Here is a 22179-nt window from a genome sequence, read left to right on the forward strand (position 1 = left end):
TTGAGTGATGGAAAACTACAGAAATCATCTACAACAGTGTATAGTGAATAGAGGCCACCATTTGGAGGATGTAATTTTTAAAACCAAATGAATAAAAACTGTTTAAACAATAGTGAAATTAATTTTAATAAATGTTGTTTCTTTTTCCTTTTTTTAACCTTTAAATTTTGGAAGGTATTTCTGCCACACTCTGTACCTTCAGTGACTGCATGACACGCCATCTTTTCCCCTGTAGACAAGTTTTCTTTTAGATGGCCCAACTGAGTTATCCTGGAAAAAAAGCCACATGTTCTTGCCCTTGTTTCCCACTCATCTGGACCATTCATCGAAGTGACTGGAATAGATGGTTTATACCCTGTGATCACCATGTATGGATGTGAAAGCTGGACAGTGAAGAAAGCTGACAAGAAGAAAATTCGTGTGTTCAAAACATGGTGCTGGAGGAGAGCTTTGCAAATACGCTGGACTGACAGAAAGACAGACAAGAGGGTTCTAGCTCTAATCAAGCCAGAACATTTCCTGGAAGCAAAACTGAGGCTGTCATACTTTGGACACATTGTAAGAAGGCAAGACTTGCTGGAGAAAACAGTCATGTTAGGGCAAGTCGAAGCAGAAGACGAAAAGGAAGACCAAATGTGAGGAGGAGAGAATCCATAAAGAAAGCCACAGCTTTGTACTTGGAACTTCTGAACAGAGGTGTCCTGGGACAGTGTTGTCATAAGTTGGAGACAATTTGATGGCGTATAACACACACACACACACACACACACACACACACACCCTGTGATTATGTGGCACCTGTAGGCAATCCCATTGAGGGCTCAAAGTCTGGTGTACTGGAACTGGCTCCCACTACCAAGAGTAAAACAAACCCAGACTTCTAAGTCCCCAAGTGCTCTGAGGCCCTTGGGGATGACTGACTAGGGATCCAACTGGGGTCCTTTGCATTTGGCTTCTTTGCAGTCCAGCTGTGTCTTTAGGGGAGCGGAGCTAGGTTGTAGTCATCAGATTGGATGCAACCTGTGCATTGCCACCGATTAGCAAGACACAAGAATCTGATGCTCCACTTATCTGTCACCTAATACTTCCAAGGCATACAATCTGGGTTTTGGTGAACACAGGGCAAAATATTTACTAAAAATTCAGGAGAAGTACGGAATGGTAAAAAGCTTGGTCAGATTCTGAGTTCACACCAGTTAGCAGTCCAAAGTGGCAAATCAGTTTCAGTACACAAGCAATGAGCAAATCAGTGGCAAAGGACAAGCAAAAGAAAAAGCATTGTCCAGCTGACACAGCTCTGTGCTAAATGGCCTACTTGGTTCCCCAGAAACCCACAGGGTCTGTGACAATGTTCTCCTGGTGCCTGTGTCAGGTCTCCCCGCACTCCCACTTTGACTGGGGAAAAACCACACCTGAGCTGGAAAACCTTGGGCAATTTTTCCTGGACTTTTCTCATGCTCCTTTACTCTGCTAGTCCTGCCCTGCTAGTCCGGGCGGAGATTTCAGAGGAATCTTGTCTTTTGTCTGTTGAATAAATGGTAGTGGCTTACCCTTTGCTCAAAGGCTGGAAGAATTGCACTGCTTAGGCACATGGGTAGTTTAATACTGAATGGACTGGCTAAGTGCTGGCACCTGGCCTACAGATGATCTCAGCCAGGTCACCTGCATTGGAAAATTCTACTCCTTGCAATGGCCACCAAAAATTGAAGTAGAAGAGGGAAGTTGCAGATCTCTAAGAAGAAATGCAAAGCATGGAGAGTCACAATGAAACTGCTCCATGAAGCGGCTGTACCTGTGTCTCGATCTGTTGCACGGACAACTGCGACAGATGTCCCGATCCCAGCAGTTTCTCGCAAACCCAGCCGATTATACTGCCTTTGGGTAAACACTGGCACTTCATCATTGACATCTTCCACATAGACGATGACCTGGGAAATGCCAAAACACTATTTATTTATTGCTTGCTTGCTTGCTTGCTTGCTTGCTTACTTGCTTGCCTGAAATCTGTTCTGGAAAAAGAAGCAGCTACACATGAGAAGAAGGAGCAGACCTGAAGTGGATACTGCTGTGCAGAATTCTGGAGTTGTACTGGACCAAAAGATAAACTCCTGATCAACAGCACCCTCCAGATTCTGCAGATGCCCAGCCAAAAGATTAACAGCCTCCCCAGTACAAATAAAAACAGTCCACATGAGAGCAAATATATCATAGATTCCCGAAGAGCAAAGATCTCCAATATTCAAGCAGGTAATCAACAAACAGTAATTGATTCTGAAGTCTCATAACCTCTGAGTAACAAACTAAGGTCAGAAAACCTTTTTGTTGAAAGTAGTTAAACCAGGGATGTGTGTAATCATAAATGGCAAATGGTATGGGCTGTAATTCCAAGCCATCCACCCAGTGTCATGTTTCTAGCTGTGACAACAGTTGTTCCTCTGGAGGAAAGACCCCCCCCCCACTATTCCATGACAAGAAACACATTTCTTGATCTCAGAGCAGTACAAATGAGGTACGCTGCATAATGGAATATTCCACTTCATTTCTGAGTATTTAGTTAGACCCTTCATGACTAGCCTATTCTCAGTAGTGAATGTTTGTCTCTGATACATCAATAACTCATTTATTAGGAAGAGCATAAAGTAATGAAAAATGGATTAGAATATTCCTCGATGTGCCCAACATACCAAAAAGCCACGCTGCATATCAAGTGAGGATCCGCGTGGAGCCAGTTGACTAACACTTTCTTTATATGACCGGGGTACTACTGAGAGGAAGCATGATCGGGGCTTTGGCAAGCACTCCCACTGGGTGTTAGCCATGCCGCTTTGGCTGATTCAGATTCAGAAGATGAGTATTTCGGTGGGATGGAGGAACAGGAGTTTGCTCAAGGTCCTGAGATACAACAGGGTGAGGAGGCAGAGGTGATGAGCTCAAGGACAGACACGATGGCATGCTGGACAGACTCTGAGAGAAACAGGGAGTAGCTGCTGAGACTGAGGAATTCCCAGATGGGATCAGCCTCTCCCCTCAAAACTCTGGCCAGGCACCAGCAGAGGCACGAGAGGCCCAGTTAGATGAGAAGCATGTGGAAAAGAGGTGTGCTTGCTTCCAGAGAGTCCCTCCCAAAGGATTGGGACAGAAACATGCTCGTAAGGAGAGTTTTGGGAAGTAATTGCTAGATTGGGTTCAACAAACTGCTTTGTGTATGCTCAGAGCCTTGTCTGAATGATTTGCATTTGGAAACAAAAAGGAGCTTTTTTGCAAAGAAAAAGCCTGTGGCTGGTGATTGTCAGAGCCAGGAAACATGGCTCATGACAGGCACAGCCCAAAGGCCAAATTCCCTCTTAGACAAGTCTTTGAGGGTTACATTCCAATAGCAAATAGGGCAGAAGGCAAAAGTGGGTGCAAGATGGCCAAAAATCCCAGGGTAATTTAGCTTAGAGCTCTTCCTAGCAGTAACTAAGCCTTAAGAGAGGCATTTTGAGTTTTCATGATGTTGATGGGAGGGGAAGCCACACACATCTGGGGAATCTCCCAGCTCAGTGGTTGGGGGAAGAGGTGTGGCCATCTGCAGGATGCTGGGGAGACAAAAAGGGGGCCCAGGAGGGGCAATTTGGGCACCTCAGCCTGAGGTTTCCCAACTTTATAAGATGTTTAGCAAACCCCCCTCACCACAATTACCTTTGCAATGAAAAACGAAGGAAATCTTCAAATCTTTCCCAAGCTCATGAAGACTCCAATTTAGCAGAGTCATAAATGACTAAAAATATTTCTCAATAACTTGACTGTTATGAAATTCCATTGCCAAATAACAAGGTCAAGAAAACTAAATATTAAGGTCAAGAACTGTTAGAAAACCATTTCTCACTTAAATTTCGCCAATTTTAATATGCTTATCCTGCCGTAGCAACAATAATAGGATGCATAGGGAAGTGATGAGCTCTTTGTACATCTTGCCAGTAAATGTGAAGTGATGAAATATTAAGGAAAATACTCCTTCCCCATCTTCCCACCTCATACACATCTGCAACAAAATGTTTCCTGTTTGAACCCGAGATTCAACTTGACCGAACATTAAACCTAAATTAGGAAGCCATTTTGGGAGCAAGAAAAGATCAGCTCAGATTGTTCACTTGGGCCAAACCTTGCAGACCAATGTGGTTCTCAAAGGGAAGAAGAGTGACATGAAACTAAAGGCTGTCGACTGAATAAGGGGAAATGGAAAACTTGTAGGCCCAAACCAGAAACCTTGTTAGATGAACCACAACAATCCAAATGTTCTCCTTCTTTGAATATACTGTTTCCTGATATGTACTGGGAAAAAGCTCCTGCACTGTTCACTTGAAAGGCAGAAACCCTGATTTCTCCCACACCTTGGAACTCCAGAAGGTGCGTACCAATTGCAAGTGGAAAAGGTGAACATCCTTATTATCTTCTTGTCCTGCAGAGTGCTCTTGAAGCCCGGAATCACACAATCTACAGTAACTTAGGAAGCTACATTCCAGCTTCAGGTATCAAGCTTCCTGATTCAAGTCCAGGAATCCATTTACACAGACTGGGTAAGTTTGCATGCCACAATAAGCCCCTGAAGTTGAAAACTATCTAATGAAGGTGGCTTGCTTGATGCATCAATAAACCAAACTGCTGTCAAATGATTAGACATTCCTTGGTTTCCATGGCTTGTTTTCCGCTTCGTCCTCCTCTAGGATCATTTCTGGCACAGCTTTTTAAAAAGTAAAGCCTCTGTTTGTTTATGGATTGTCAGCATTTTTTCCTACTTTCCAGAAAGGGTATAGTGTGAAAATTAGGATTTTTGGGAGATTTATGCATATTTCCATTAACTAATGCTTGTTTGCACACAGGGTTCTTGTCCAGGATATGAAGAAGCCATTTTGCTGAAGCTAAGCAGGTCTGGTTCTGATTAGTAGTTGGAGGGGAGACCACTTTGGATGCGCTTGTAGCTACACTGAGTTATCACTCCATTTCTATCCCACTCAACAGCCAAAGCTCTCTCGATGGTTTACAACAGTACATAAAAACAATAAAAGACCAATAGAATTAAAGACAATAGAACAAACCCAGCAGAATAAAATACATTTTACATGCCACAAACTCGTATAAAAAGCAACATAAGCCACTAAAATAGCTAATAACATACACTGAAGAATAATCCTGAGAAGAAAAACACCTGGAATTGATAATCTCCTCAAGCCCCCGGATAACCAATCCTTGGCATAAATGGGCATCTTAAGCTGGTGCTGAAAAGATGACACAGTTGGTTGCACAGGCTACAGAGTTCATTATACAGATGATGGGATGAGGCGCATTACATAATGCTGCCTCCTTCTGAGCTTCCAACAGGGATGTGTGGGGAATCTGCACTGGAGCGTGGATCCACTGAATCCCCATGGCTCAGGTCCCCGGACTCCAGCCTCATGGCCCATGCGAGTGCTGCACACATGGCAGCCTTCTTCCACACATGTGGCTTGTGTGGTTTGTTTGTGTGGCACACGGTATGGAGGAGAGTTGCTGGGTTCTGCAAGCGTTTGTGGACTTCCTCTTGGCTTGCTCCTAAGCAAGGGCTGAGGGAAAGAAGTAAGTCTGGTACAGCAGGAGATCTGAAAGCGCACATCCCATCAGCTCACATCCTAAGCAAAGGCTGAGGATGAGAAAGAAGTCTGATGAGCAGAAAAGAACTGGATTCTGTGGGATTGCGGCAACCCTACTGCCTGAAGATTGGAACCTGGAGGAAACCCCAAGATGCGGGATGTAGTGTCCAGATACATTGCAGCCATGGGAGGCACTCCATCAAGTGTTGTGGTTCCAAGTGATATGTAAAATCAGCATCCCGAGATGGTCCCAGAAGCACACAAGCAGCGAATGTAAGCAGGCCAGAATTGGTCCTATGTGTTTTATCCTAACAGGTTCTACTTATGAATCTGGCTGTCATGTTTTCCACAAGCTATAGCTTCTGAACTACAGAGCAGCCCCACATAGAGTGAGTTAAAGAAATTTAACTTAGAGATTGCCAGAGCGTAGCTCTGAAAGAAGGCACGCTGAGACACTGAGGCTACCTGAGTTTCAAGTGATAAAGATGGGCCAAGAAGAACTCTGAAGCTATGGAGCTACTCCTTCGGGGAAAGTGCAACCCTATCTAGAACAGGCCGAACACCCTCCATCCAGTCAGAGGAACCACCTACCAAGAGCACCTCATTTTTTCTGGATTGAACTTCAGTTTGTTAGCCCTCATCCAATCCATTGTCTCAGCCAGACACTGGTTTAGTACATCCACAGTCTCACCTCTTGATGATAAAAAGGAGAAATAGAGTTGCATGGCATCAGCATACTGATGACAATGCACTCAAGAACTCCAGGTGACCCCTTTCAGCAGTTTCTTGTAACTATTTAATAGCATGGGGAGCAGAACTGACCCCATGCAATGGACTCCATGCTACCATGCAGGAACTCCATGCTGGAGAATTCACAGGGTTGAAAAATATCCCCCAAGCACCATCTTCTGGAACTGGCCATCTAAGTTACAGCAGAACCACTGCAAGGCAGTGCCCTTAATTCCAACTCAAATAGTCACCCCAGAAGGATACCAAGGCGATGGTATCACAAGCTACTGAGAAGTCTAGGAATATCAGCATGGTCATTCTCTCCAGTCTCTCTCCACACATAGGACATCACTCACAATCACCAAAGCCATTTCTGGTCCAAACTAGGCTTGGACCCTGACTGAAATAGATCCAGTTCTCACCTAAGAATGTCTGAAGTTGGTTAATAACTACCCACTCAGGAATCTTTCCAAAGAAAGGAACAGTTGCTACCAGCCTAAAGTGATTAAAGTCTTCCAGCTCCAGGGAGGTCTTCTTCAGAACTGGTCTCATGGTCTCTTGCAGGCACCATGCGACCACTCCCTTTGGTAAGGAAGCATTAATCGCCCCCCTAGCCCAACCTGGGCTTTTTTAAACAGGAGGAGCAAGGATCCAGTGTCATAAACAGGGTCCAGTGTTATATCCCAGAAGAAAGGTGGGATATAAATGTTATAAATACTTAAAGCAAATGCATACAAATCTGAAAAGTGGAAAAAAGGTTAAAAATAACAAATTACTCAAATCCCAATTTTCACACCTTAACCTATGGGCAGGGGAGGGACAAGCCATTCTGAAAACAAGCAACAACCAATAAGCTGCATGTTCTCAGGTTGGGCATAGTTAACAAATCATGTTGAAATCCCTGTGCTGGGTTTGGACTCTGAAGAAAGACGTCTGACAACTCACAATGGTTTGTTGTGCCATGTGTCCCTTTCTGAAGTGTATGTCTCCATTTTTCTTATCTGGTGCTAATGAATTCTGAAGATCAAAGAAATTCATCCTAAAGAAATACTTCAAATTCTATTAGCTATATAGCAAATACTCTGACAACAGTTTTAATCTCTCTGCTCAGTATTTGACAGGTTTACTTGACAAAAATCTTGCTGCTAGTTCTACTACAATGCTACAAGATAATAATTATGATACTATAACGGTACAAGAGATTTTACTGTATTGCAGTTCCCCCCACCAATTTAAGACAGCCCTTCGAGTATTTTGAAGGGGGACTACCCACCCTCACAGAGCTTCTCATTGGTCCTTGTTCACTGTTGTAGGCCTCCACTTCAAGAACGTGAGAGGAATTGCGTTCTCTGTCCAGGGGTCGCAAGCCCCGCATGACCAGTCCACTGCTGGGGTTGATCCGGAAGTTGTTGAAATTGTTTCCTGTTGACGACAAATGAAGACTGCAGAACAGTACATGCCGGCACACCATCAGTCTGAAAGACTGCAATTCTGCCTCATAGTGCTTCTTGTGAGGCATCTTTAGGATAGGCTATTCTACCTCGGAAAGAAACGTGCAAACCTATTTAACGGAAGCAAAAATGTTAGTGCGTTTTTGGGATGGTTGGCTGCTTCAGTGTACAGAGAGATATGGAATTAAATGAGAACGGCAGAAGCATTTTGATTTTTTAAAAATATAACTAAGCCAATTTAATGATAATGCTACAGATCTATACCTAGAAAATGCATTAAAATATTAAATACGTTTCTCGTGGTTTAATAAGGTCTCTTTTAATGCCTTTTTTAAAAAGCTAGCTAATGCTTTGTTACATGCATTTGTGTGCAATGTGCAGTTTCCCCCTAGATTGGACATGCCATTTGACTGAGAAGTGAACCGGCTCTTGAGGCTCCAGAATGCAGGGGAAGGGATAACCCAGGAGCTGACAAAATGCTAGGAAAACCAGGTGCCAGTCTAGCTGGAATCTGGTGCTGATGATCTTTGGAAGACATCATTCTCCCTTTGTGTCCTGTGGTGGAGAACTATCAGAACTATGGCCTCAAGGAGGCTGGAGATAACAGCGATGGCTGGCTAAGGGCCAACACCTGGAGCAAATGGCTCGCCCCAGGGACTGGGAGATGGGCCCTCACCCCACAGGTCAGCTGTCCCAGGTGGGGGTGGGTGGGTGGGTGGGTATAGTCCAAGAACTGAGCAGCCTTTCGTTTCTCTCTTGGGCGGCTGTGACTGCTGCCGATTCCCCTTGTGGAAGAATGCTGTGGCATCCTGTATATCCTGTGCTGGTAAAAGGTAGAGCTACTGTGTTTAGGCTAGGGTAGAAGCCGTTGGTTATTTCGCTGTCCAAGTGGGCCAACAAGGCTGGGAGTTGAGTCCTTGGCTGGCTGTAATTCGTTCTGTTGCTGCTGTCCAATTCCTCTGTCCCCTCCCTTGCCCTTTTCCCTGGCTTTATCCTTTTAGATTCTGCGTTTTAGTCCCTCTACCCCTATATTTTAACCTTTTAATAAATGCATTTGTTCCCCAAGCTTAGGTTTGTCATGTACTGAATCCAGTGGCTGGTGCAGGGTTCTGGGATCAGGGATTTTCCGGGCAGGATTTTGCCCAGGTGGCCGGGGGAGTAAGGAATCTTTGATGGCTTTCTGCTGCAGTAACTTTGTTGATTTTTGCTACAGACAGCACTGTATTTCTCAGTTGTTTACCTCTTTCATGTTCATGGCTTTTAATTACCTTTACAGGGTAATCCTGCTCAAAGATCTGCCAAGTTCAATGGGACCAACACCCTGGTAAGTAGCTATAGGACTGCAGCCTTAGGGAACCATCCTATGCATATTTACACAAAAATTCCCAGGACTCCTAACATTCTCTAGCTAGCCAAACTGGCTGGGGAATGCTGGGAGTTACAGCACCCTTTCCCTGCCACTTTTAGTCTTCTTCCAACTATCCTTTTCCAATCATAGTGAAGTTCACTCTTCCCTGCCCCCAACTATGTGAAGCTTCCAGATGGGCTTCCTACTGGATGTGGACAGAGAGTCTATTTTCACAACACTACATTTCTCTTTTTGGGCCATGCTGATTGTTTCACTTTCCCTATTTAGGCAGATTTACTTGGAAACAAGTCCCATTCTTGATGTGAAAGTCACTTCAGCTGATAAAGTACATCTTGAGATCATGACCACAGAGACGTAGATATTAAAATGTGCTGATACAATGTAAGCCATTTTCTATAGAACAGTTAATCTTCAAGGTTATGAAGAATGAAATGTAAGGCATTAATGTTATCAAAAAGGAATTACAGCAAAAGTCACATATATTCAAAGATTTCTGTCAGATTTAGGTCTCCTAATAATTAAGTTTAGAATGGAGGAAAAAAACTTGGACCAGTATTGGTAAGGCAACTGGGGTTAAGGTTACGGCTGCAGGGCATAAATACGGTTGCTGCAGTTCAGGGATAGACAACCTACTGCTCTTCAGATGCTTTGAATTATAATTCCCATAAATCCAAGCCAGCATAGTCAGAAGTCAGGGATTACAGAAGTTGTAGTCCAAAATTATCTGGAGGGCACCAGGGTATCTACCCATGCCTAGTTATTGTACAGGTGTCCTATAATACAACTATCCAGAATAAAATTAACATATGAACGTATCTCTGCTTACCTCTGATAATCCTATACCACACCCGGCCATTTACACCTTCATCTGCATCTGTTGCTTTGACCTTTGAACAAAACAAACAGAAACTAGAAAATATGAACAATTTTTATATTGTACCAAATGCTGATTCCCCACCCCATTTAGCTGAAAAAGAACTGCAAACATAGGAGATGGGGTATTAGTATTTCCCAGACTTGAGGAAGTATTAAAAAGTTGGACCTTGGCAACAGTAGCACTTATTACCTACACTGCTAAGTGTAACAGCTTGTCTCCACTCTGCTTTTGCATGCACCTTCTTTTGCTGCTTTCCCCCTTCACAGCTAGGTAATCCGGCCTTGCAATTGTATGCAAGTTTGCATATACACAGCCTTTTTCTTGCAACACTTCCCCACTCCCTTTGACAGCCCAAAGAGACAAGGAAACACACCTCTCATACCAGATAGCCTTACATGTGCTTCTGCGCACTTGCAAAACACTTAGAAAATAATAGATCGTGCAGTTTTCTGGGGATATTTTTTTTTCTTTTAAAAGTGTGGTGAACCCATGACAGTCACTCCAAAGAGCCACTTGGGCATCAGTGGAGGGCTGTCACCGTTCGTGTCACCAGTGAGATCTGTCTGGTTTTTGCTATTCTTGCCAAGGGGCTTGCTAGCCAGTTCCTGCAACCCATGATAGAATTTCTCTCCCAGCTATGGATGACACACTGCCCATTATGAGTCAAACCATCCCTAGAACAAACCACGGGCTGTCAGGGTGGCTTGCTGCTTCAAAATAAGTGGTCCAGCAAATTATTTATGATAGGACGCTGATCACACAAGCATGGATAACTGCTCATTCTGTCTAGGAATGTTCACAACTGACACCCTAGCCAGGAATATGGTGGGGGTGCAGGTCTTGCCCCCCCTCATGTAGGGGTAGAGATTGCATCATCTCTGTTCAAGTGCCAGGTAATTTTGCTGCTTTCTTCCAAACATCTGTATTTGCATTGCCTTCCCGTAAACAGGTTATATCAGGCCTCTTGATACTAGAGTTAAGACTGAGAAAATGCTTTGTTGAACTATCCATTATTGAGTAGGACCGTGAAACTGGGTCTGTAACACCTTTAATCAATATCATTGATTAATGATAGCCACAGTGTTGCAATGGCCACTACTACAGAACATCTAGGCAAAAAGCCCAACTTTACTTTGAGACAGTGAGTGCTGATTCTTAACAGGTGGTCTGTGGACCACCTGCAGGGTGTAACCTGTGTGTGTTCTTCTGGTCCCCAAAGCCCAAGTGAAAATAAGGAAATGGCCCCAGAGGGTTGGAGAAACAACATGCTGCAAACGAAGCAGGGCTGCCACAAAGAACTGAAGCTCAGCGTCAAATTCTTGCTTTCTCTCTCTGCAACATGTCATGTGCCTTGCCTCACAACCTGATGCCATCACACTGTGAATTTCCCTTTCCCACAAGACTGGCTGCTAAATGTGGGTAAACAGGAAACAGACTTAATGGAAAAGGGGAGGACACAAATTCAACTGGGGGCTGCCATTTTGACAGCACCTCCATAATTTTTGTAATGCACATTTTGGCCGTGAAGGTGTCAGCTGACGGAAAAGGCACACGTTGCTAAGTAACAAGTAGGCTCTACAGGTGTCTTCTCTGACAAACCTTACTGAGGAAGTGGTAGCTGAATACACAGTCACTTCTGTATTCAGCTGCCAACGCTTCATGTCACATTCAAAGGGAAACACACTCAGGCTATGCGATGTGAATCTCTCGTGTGAGAATTCCACTTTTGGACATTGCGAAATACTGCCAGCCGAAAAGAGACGTTACTCTGTGCATCTGGCTGGTGGTACCTCCCTCAGAATGTATGAAGGCTTGTGGATGACACAGAGTGTACACAAACCTAGTAATGTTACCCTTTATGTTCACCCCTGAACATTTAGTGTTTTAATTGCATAGGAATATATAGCAAACTGGGTTGTAATTCTGAAGCTTTTCAAGCAGTCTGGGAGTTCCATTCCTGAGAAAATGGAAATTCGTCTTTAAGTCAAATTTGTATGCAAGTCAGGTCACATATAGTCGGCCCTCCACATTTGTGGGGGTTAGGTGTGTAGGACCTCTGTGAAAGTGGTAAAGCCACCAATATCTCTAGCCCTCCCCCTGCCCGGGCTCACCAATGCTGGAGAGCCTCTCCAGATGGGTGGAGCAGGAAGGCATGATTTATTTTATTTAGGACATTTATAGGCCATCTATCACTTTCGTCTCTGGATGGCTTACAACATAATCTGAATCCTAAACAACTATAGATTAACTACACCACGACTGAATATATAAAATAGAATAGTTAAAATAAGTTAAATAAATAAGCATGCAATTAAAACCAATTAACATTAAAATATTGGTTAAATAAAAAGGTCTTGCAGATTTGGAAACCTCCCTCCCCCCCCCCCCTTTGCTTCCTCTCTCCCTATGGTGATTTTTCATAGTTTTTTTTAATTAATGGGCTTTAAGGCAGTTTGCTTATAATTACTGGACTTATCTATTCTTTATGGCAGTTTCCTTATAATTGTTTGTAAGTCGGGTGTTCTTAATCCGGGGACTGCCTGTATAAGCAAATGCTGTGGTGTGCGAAGAACAAACAACCCAGAAGAGCTGATATGTACAATTCAACAAAGTGCAGGAGCTACTGGGTTTAAGCAAGTTACTATCTAATATTCCTCTGAAGCCAAAAGTCATCTTTAGGAACAGGTTCAGAACCTCAGATATCACTTGCACAGTTTGTTACTGTCCTTTCCATGTTTCAGAGGTAGCCTGTATAAATGGGATATTATTGTCTGACACTACAGGAAACATAAGCTGATGATACCATCTGGTGTTCTTATTGCTCATTGCAAGCAATGTCTTGTCCGAAGCTCTTGTCTGAAGCTCCACTGGTGAGATTGGAGTTAAGTAGATGAAACCTAGGAATAACTTACTTCTTGTAGGTAGTTTTGATGCAAGTATATCAGAGAAAAAATAGGTATACCATTTATGAGAGCAGAGGGATGAAAAATACCCTACTGACTTTAGAAATTTAGAATTTTTATTTTGCAGTGTGTGTGTTGGGAGTAGGCGGAAGTGAGAGAAAGTGAATGCAAAAGATGAATGGTGCTTGGAGGAAAGTATGGCATAAGAGTAGAGCAACTAAAGAGAAGTTGTACATTGAGGAAACGAAAGCCATAATGTGCAATAGCTTATTTCTTCATGCAAGTCATTCTGCATTTGCTTCTACTTCTGTTAGGTATACTGCATGTTCTGTTTTAAATGGTTGGGAACTACCCAGAGAAATTCAGCTACTGGGCAGTAAAAAAGATGTAAGAAACAAACAAACTTGTTTCTGTGTAGATACCTGCAGTCTTTAATCTAAGTATCACAGATCTATCCAGCACTAACTCCTGCGACTGCAGTAGCTAGAATGGAGATGAAACAAAAATTGCTCCCAGCCATGGAGGCTTGTTAAATACATGGCGTTTGCTCTTCCCCAGCACCAGGGACAGTAAGATCTATGCACTGGTGAGTGCTTCAGACAGTTCCATCTGGCCGCAGTTCTATCCATGGAACATACCACTGCTGAGTTTTGGATTTCAGCCTTTAAGAAAAAAATTCTACTGGATGCCAAAAAGACAACAGCTACTTACATGCCTATAGTAGTTTTATGTTGACATAATGCAGGCTGATGTATATTCTACTCTTTGGATGCAGGTTCAAAACTGTACTAAATAGCAAAATGCAGAAGTGATACTATCAGTTATAAATGATGGTGCAATTAAATAGCTAGGCTTCCTGACAATAAACATGAAAGCAACACATAGCAAAGAATTAGGCTGTTGCTTTCATGGTTAATGGTTGTTTCTGCAGAGATTAATTTCAGTAAATAATGGCTTAGCTTGGAATAGATAAGTCCAGTCTTGCTTGGTTTAAGATAAGTTCCAGTAAATATTTTTAACTCAACTCGCAGACTTTATATCCTAACAACGAAAGGTGTGTCAACTGTGCTGCAATGTATTGGTGCCCCAATGCATGCATTGGTGAAAACACATGCGTGTGTCGCAAAGGTTGCATCTTTCAGTGCAACGGTGGGCCCACTCTGCACCTTGTAACTGACCATGTGGCATGAAAGGCAGGCTCACTGGAGTTCCTGGAGTCACTGCGCTCCACAACAGTAGCAATCCAGCTCTCGTCTGCAGCCTTGCAAACCAACACGAGTCACAGGAGGGAGACCAAGCATAATTCCAGGCCTGACTCAACCACTTCAGTCCTGCTGTTGCTGCATTCTCAGCTCAGAAAAGGGCAGACTGGAAACCTACATTGGGACACTACCATTTCCCTTCCCACATCACGCTGCATTTGCTGCCCTTGTGAAATACCAGGAAAGATACTCAAGTTCTCCCTTGCTCAGCTTGCTTCATATACTCTGCCTTTGTGCCCACTTCTCTCTCTCTCTCTCTCTCTCTCTCTGTGTGACTCTCTCTCTCTGCCCCTGCTGACAGCTCCGGGCTAGAGCAAGACCATTTTTGTTGTTTCATATAACAAAGAATGGTGAACCTAGAAATTGGGAGACATTACATGAAGGATGAGAGACTGATCTTAAAGATGGGGATATGGGCAAAATAATAAGTAAGGGTGGGCAGAAAGTTCCTTTGAGAATGGAAGGCTGGCAGAAACTGCGGCCAGAGGTGCTCCTCCTGTCTCTCCCCTTCCCCCAATTGCTGGTCCCAAATCAACTGCTGACTAAGTTGGAGGCTGGCTTTCAATGAATAGACTCCAGTGACCAGACTGTACCATTCAAACTTTCAGCAGGGGATGGAGCAACTGCTGCAGGTGAAGAATCACAATTCACTAAGGGCTCCCATTTCAAAAGCCCTATCTTTTATGCCTGTCCAAGAAAGTTAACCCAGGATACTCAGAAAGCTTGCAACTTTGGATTTACACTAAATGAAATGTTTACTACAACATCTAAGTTACTTTGCTCCTGTGTTCTCCATCCTCCCCCGTCCCCCGCCCACACCCTATGTTCCCTTTACCCCTCCCCCAAGTTGTCAGGGGCTGAAAGACAACAGAAGCCATACAAGGGCCCAGAGAATGAAGAACAGAGAAAAACATCTCCTTTAAAAGCTGGAAGAGAGGGGGGTGCAAGGACAGAAGCTACAAAGAAGTAAAATTAACTAAAATCTCTGAGTAAGATAACAAGGACTGCCAATGAGCTAAGAACTTTGCTGCAGCTGGAGTGATGCATTTTAATCCAGGGACATCTTCCAAGAAAAAGGTCAGTGCATTCAAAGGCATCCCATTTTGCTGTTTGAACTTCAGTGAATGTTTGGGAAAATGTGTGAGTTTAAGGCTTCACCTACAGGGAAAGTACAATATTCATCTGGAAAGCTACCAGGATAAAGCAATAAGAGCTGCTGAGTTAGGGCCACCTCAAGCATTACATTTAGGGGCAGAGGCAAATTGTATGGAAAAGGGGAAGGTTAGAGTATGAGCAGCATTCTCTTTTTATCTAAGAGAAGATGCAGCAACCCTTTACCTGTTTCTTGACATTTCCTAGACATGAGGACCACTTCTGAGGAAGTAGTCACAAAACAGGTACAACTGAATGTTTCTTATATCATACTTATATTTATTTATTTCATTTATATGCCACCCCACAGCTGAAGCTCTCTGGGCTATTTACAAGGATCCATAAAAACAGATAATAAAAGTGCAGCAAAAACATCATAAAGTAGAAAAAAACATTCAAAAGTTTAAAACAGCCAAACAGACAATAGCAAAAACTATCTCTAACAAACACCTGGGATGGGTAATCCCGCTAAAGCCCCTGGGCAGTCAAGTAAGTCTTTAAAGGCCTCTGAGAAGAGGGCCACTTTAACCTGGTACCAAATTTGGCACCAGCTGTACTGCAGTGGCAAGGTTGTTCCCTAGACATATTCCACAGACATATTGTCACATGTCATTGTGATCGCCTCTCATAAAGATACAAGTAGGTTACTCACTTGTGCTTCCCTGTTTGCTTCCATTTGACTAATTGTGTATATAAAAGTATGTGTTAAAAATTATTTTTCCCCAAAAAATCTTGTCTTAAAATTCACATTTTATATAGATGAAAGATGCCAATTTTGCGTGCCTACATGTTTCTCTTGAAATCAAGTCTGAGTTTTTAAGTGTTTTCTTTTCTTTCTATACTCCCAGGGGAAAGACAATTGGTTCCCTCAACTTGGTAATTGCTATTCTGCACATTGAAGAGTGAGCTGAATACAGAATTTTGTTATTTTTACTTGTTCCATCAATATAGTGAGCTTGCAAGATCTGTTGAGGCTTTTTCTGCAAGGTTCCTGAGCATCTTGGGTCCAACAACTCACAGTTAAAGAAGCAAGTAAGTTTTTCTTATTGTTTTCTATAGTGTCTAAAGCACATGTTTTAACAGGAGAACCTGTCTAGATGTGACTATTTTCATAATGCACTGACCCCTTTATTCTTAAATACTGCAAAATCTTATTTATGAGAGGTAATACTAGAGATATTAAGTAGAGGAAGGTTTACCAGCGATATTAAATCTTTTAAGGATTTTTTTTAACGTTTAGCCTGTATGCTGTGGCCCTGTTTAATTGTTTTTATAGCTGTCTACTTTATCAAGTTTTAATTGGTTTTTAATGTGTTTTTGCTGTTGGTATGTTTTACATTGTAAGCCGCCTAGGAAGGCCTTGGCAATTATAGGCGGCCTACAAATATATGTGGAACTGCAGGTGGCACAGTGGTTTAAACCGCTGTGCTGCTGGGCTGGTTGATCGAAAGGTCGCCGGTTTGAATCTGCACAACGGGGTGAGTTCCCATTGCTCCGTCCCAGCTCCTGCCAACCTTGCAGTTCGAAAGCATGCAAATGCAAGTAGATAAAAGGGTACCACTTTGGTGGGCAGGTAACAGTGTTCCGTGCACTTTGGTGTTTAGTCATGCCGGCCACATGGCCACGGAGACTGTCTGCGGACAAACGCTGGCTCCCTTGGCTAGGAAACGGAGATGAGCACTGCCCCCTAGAGTCAGGCATGACTGGACTTAATGTCAAGGGGAAACCTTTACCTTTTACCTTTATATTTTACAAATATATGTATGTAAATAAATAAATACACACATACAGGAAGGTGTAGAGGAAGGTCACAGAATGCCAACCATCTATGTGTGTGTGTGTGTGTGCACATGTGTGTGTTCTTCCTTGAGGCTAAACCAGTGTAAGTGCAACACAAAAGGAATATGATAGGATCATTTACTGAAAACATGTATGTAAAATGCAGTTCTGTGCATTTTACTACGAATATACTTGCTAGATTTCTTCTCAACACCATAACAGACTAATTAATTTCACTGCCATCTTTGTTCACAAATTAAATAACTCAAATATGAAGGATGAAAAGGCAGCATTTGTACTGATTCCAAATACAGAAAGTAGGCTGAATATCTTCAATGCAGGGTAAATTAGAAAGACTGGAACTCTTGACATGTTTTGACATGGTGAGCTCCTGGAGACAGCCCTAATATGTACAAGCCGAGCACCGTGGGGGTCCTCTTGCTTGCACAGTGTGTCTCCATGTCAGGACTGCACATGGGTGTGCACTATCGACATGGTGTGTGTCTTGCACTGACAATAGCCACCCATTATCAGGGAAACAGGGAAACATTTCTAGCTGTTTCTAAGTTTCTAGCCAAAGTTTCACCATTCTACGTGGTAGCCAAAGCCTGAGCATTTCGTGCTCAAAACCTATCTAAGGCCATGCGAAAGACCAGGGTCTCGCTCTCCCAAGCATTTGTGTTGACTTGCATACAGCTGCAGTGGAAGAGCTTCCCTGGCAATCCTCAATCCTCTCCAAAGCAAGCAAGTCTGAACAAGTCACTGAAGAGAAATGGTCAGTGTGCCTGTTGATTTGGGTACAGCATACATACAAGCCAGAGATTTTAGGATATGTCTTCAGCACACTGTAGATTCATGCGCTCAGTAAGGCCTGACTGGCATAGCCATTAAATATTTGATTCTTTCCACTGATTTGTCAAGCTCCCATTCTACCTTTTTCCACCCCCGGTAGACAAACATTAGTCACACTGCATCTGACATTTAAGAAAGTCTTCTCTATAATCGTAGCCACAGCAGGGATCATCCCAGACAATTAAAAATCCACTTCAAACCCCATAATTCTGTACTAGGCCAACTATTCTTTATTACTTATTTTTCCCTGCTGCTTTTCTGTTGTAAGAGTTCAGTGTAATTATGAAAAACTCTAACTTGCCCGACTGAACATGGCAACGGAAAGATACTTTGAGAACAAAGGTGGTTCTCACGGTATTAAGCATCTCTCCCCTAGGCATTCTGACCTCTCTGGAGAAAATATGGTGATTAAATTTTAATATCTGTTAATTGTTTAAGAGTAAAAGTATCAGTTTTGTACACTTGCAACACAAAGAGAAGGCGATGTCTACAGACTTTAAATCTAAGGCAAGCACCTTCAAAATTACTCTCACTAGCTTATCATTATGGTTCAATATTCCTGTATAGAAATTAGAAACTAAGGTTGGAACCCTACACATACCTCACCCCAAAATAAGACTGGTTGAAGCTCAATGCACAGAAATGTACAGAATTGCACTGTGTGACAATGACTCTGAAAAGAAGAGCTGGTCATTTTCACTAACTGAGAGAAGCCTTTCTGGTAGGTCACCAGCTTGCTAGAACTGGCGACTGGAAAGCATATGACAGAAAGGAATGTAGAGAAACCATTTAGAGAGTCAATTTGCCATGAAGGATGGTATATAAAAACGTGTATACCTATAGTGGTGGAACTGCTTGGTGGCACCTGAACAGAACCATTGTGCTACAGAGTGAAAAGTACCTATATTTATAATTCTGCATGGTCCTTTTGTTATGCCTAATGATCTTGCACATATGCCAGCAGTCTCTTCTTTCACACATACCGACAACTCCATTTCCCTGATCTTTACTCTGATCATGTCTTGCAGGAAAGATGAGCACTAACGCTACAGCAAATGAGACCTCCCCAGCCACCAGTGTGCTCGCATTCTTCAACGTCACTACGGAGCTGGTCCACCTGAGCCCTGAGCCGACTGTGGAGAAGGCCGACTCCTTGCCGATTATCATTGCCCTCATCTGCATCTTCATCCTCCTGGCCACCTGCCTCATCTTTGTCACACTGTGCAAGCCAGCAGCTCTAGACCAATCCTTCCATGGGCCACATGAGTGTATGCCCTACCATCCGGAAGATGCGAGTGAGCCACAGCTCAGGTTCTGGAAGCGCCTGGGCTCATTAAGGCAGTCTGTTCGTAGTGTCAAGCGCAGCAGACCCACTTCCCACCACACCCGTGAAAGCTGTTCAAGAAAAGCACCAGTCAGCCACGACTGGAGCATCATGGAGTCGACTGAAATGTGACTCTGTTTCTCTCCACGGACCATTGGTCAGTCTCCGATAACCCAAGCCCTTTGGGAAAGTCATGGGGTGACTCGGATGCAAGACCCTGAAGTACGTAACACTCATTTTATTCCTCTCAATGAAAAAGGAGATAGGAACATAATGAGTTTCATACCTACTTGATATATTGAAACTGTATTGTACAAGCGAAGATGGAATCAAAGGAAAAGGAAGACATGAATAAGGTCCCTTGGGATTGGGGACGCATGGGCAATGCTCACTTGGATTCCAGAGCATTTTGCAAAAGAAACTGCATGAAACGGAGGGCCATTCTGCACAAATCAAATATGAGGGTCTTTATGCAAGGTCACATTGTATGTACAACACATTTATGGCAACTGCATGATGCCCCAAGTAAGCTATTTCTTCAAGAGCAACAGCAGAACATCCTGTCTGTGCAGGTTCAGTAAGGGTGGGGTAGGAGATTAGCTTTTCAAAAAACATACAAAGCGTGACCACGTTTTATCATCTATCAGTTGTACTGCAGGAAGGTGTACAAAAGCTGTAAATGGTATGGGGAAACTGCAGGGACACTCCTGCCATTTACTATTTTTTTCTGTGTGTCAGGTCTGGATAAATCTGTCTTGTCATGTGGAAATGGGACAATGCAAGAAAGATTTTTTTAAAATCTTAAAATATAATAGCAAAAGACATTTGTTTATTACTACTGCTTCTGCCACAAGTTATATCTATAGTGGACACTGATGCAACCACATTCATATGTGGAACAGCAACCATGTCTGCAGTATATAATATTTACCTGCCTGCAGACTATTGTGTTTGCATGGTGCAATGTTGCTGCAAAAGTGTAAGTGTTCCTAGGAAGAGTCATAGCTCAGTAGTTTGCCAGCTGCACTCACCTGGAGTCTCCAGTTACAGCTACTGAAAAATACCCTGCTGGAAATGTTAGAGAGCTGCAGCAAGTATTCCGTGCTGAGCAAAAATTAACCTATGGTCTGAAAATCGAAGGCACTTCGTGTGCTCAGTTAAAGGGATTGTGTTGACCATGCCCAGCAAACAAATGTAAAACATGGATTGTACAGAAAGGTCCTGATTTGGGGCATTATGTTTAGCCCGGAAAGAAAAGACAGGTAACTCAGAAATGTAACTCAAAAAGTTCCCTGCTTCCGATGCCATAGGGCACAGCTCAGATTTTATGTGACCATGACATGCCCCTTTTGCTTAGATCGGGTTCTGTGTCATTCCTCTATAAAGCTGTGTGTCCAGGAATGGGTGCTGGTCCAGTTCTTGCAGCAAAAGAGACTGAAGTCGCACTGCGGGGAGGGAAGCCTTGAGCAGCAAGAGTGCTTTGCATTCACTGCTCTCGTTTCTATACACTGCATTCCTATGTTCCTGCATTGTATGTGATTAGGAGGATGGACTTTAAATTTGGCTCTCTCTAATCGGCTGATGGTGTAGCATGGCCTTCCCCGGCCTGGCAGCCTCCATGAGTTCAGTTGCAAGTCCCATCATCCCAATGGGAGGCTGGTTGGCAGCATGGGCTGCACTGGGAATGATGGGAGCTGCAATCTAACACATCTGAAGGGTGCCAGACTGAGGCATACAGGTGTTCTTGGGCAAACTGGTAGTGACAGTCTCAGTATGTAACAATAGAGGACATCTCACCACTACAAGCTCTGTCTGCAGAGGCGTAAGCTTCATGAGCATACTAACAAGAAAACTCTTGACAGCTGCTACTCCTTGTAATGGAGAGAGCAGATGCAGGAGGGGCTGCTTTCAAAAGGAGAAGTGGCACGGGTAGGGCACTTGGCCCTTTATTCATCACTACTTTTTCTTCAGACCGTAAAATTCATCTGCAGCACATTTCCCTTCACTGGGTTTCAGCAATGTATTTGCAAGCGTCAACATGCCTCCACAGTCCAGCAGGAGGAAACCTAGTCTGGCAACATAATCGGAACAGATCTGATTGGAGCAATCATTTGAGATAGTAATCATGCTGAAAAAAACAAGTTTTTTTTAAGAAGGCTTTTCCTTCTTACACTAAGAAATACCCTGAAACTAAAATAAAGAAAATAGGAAAGTTCATTAAGAAAAGAACAAAAACCATGCTGGCATGATAGACTAGCATTCCATTTACACAGGAGACAATTAGCCACCTTCAGGCCATCTGCAAGTAGGATGCAAATACAGCTACACCATCCCCCAGAGTAACACATAGCCATCAGAACTAGTATCCATTGATAGCCTTATCCTCCACGAATCTGTCAAATCCCCTTTCAAAGACAGCTAGATTGGCATGTTTGAAGTACAGCTGCACCAACAATTTGTATAAGAGGGGTAGGATCTTGGCAGTTTTATTTTTGATTCACTGCTTTAGGAAGCTAGATCTTTAAAGCTCCAGCAGACAATAGCCACTGCGTCTCTCAAGAAAAAGGCTCAGAAATAGTAGTAAGTTTCTTATATTCTGTCAAGGTGTCTTAAGAAGCTAGAGTACAACATGCTTTGTTGCTGGAATCCTGGCTGCCTGGAATACTGGAAAATTATAGCCTCGTAGTGGCACTTGCTTTTGGAAAAGTAAAATCTGACAAATGGATGAAAGAAAATGAAGAAGAGCTTTGTCATACTATGAAAGTTATTTTCGTTCAAACACAGGATTGACAGCTTTGCTTGAGATCAACTGAAATGAGTGATACAAATGGACAATTAGGCACTGAAGTGTTCTAGTTGTCAGTGAGCTCAA

General features: G+C 43.1%; 1 protein-coding gene across 1 annotated transcript in view; it reads right to left on the reverse strand.

The window, feature by feature from the left end:
• The window catches only part of CDH23 (cadherin related 23), a 598322-nt gene that overhangs the window by 116705 nt on the left and 459438 nt on the right, over positions 1-22179 (reverse strand). The window contains exons 33-35 of the mRNA XM_044420488.1: positions 9985-10045; positions 7612-7760; positions 1793-1928 (exon numbers count right to left, since the gene is read on the reverse strand). Of these exons, the coding sequence (XP_044276423.1) occupies positions 1793-1928; positions 7612-7760; positions 9985-10045 (346 nt within the window). The remainder of the gene's footprint in view (positions 1-1792; positions 1929-7611; positions 7761-9984; positions 10046-22179) is intronic.

Source organism: Varanus komodoensis, unplaced genomic scaffold (assembly GCF_004798865.1).
Source record: "Varanus komodoensis strain SLA01 unplaced genomic scaffold, ASM479886v1 scaffold11, whole genome shotgun sequence".
In the NCBI taxonomy this organism is placed as follows: Eukaryota; Metazoa; Chordata; class Lepidosauria; order Squamata; family Varanidae; genus Varanus; species Varanus komodoensis.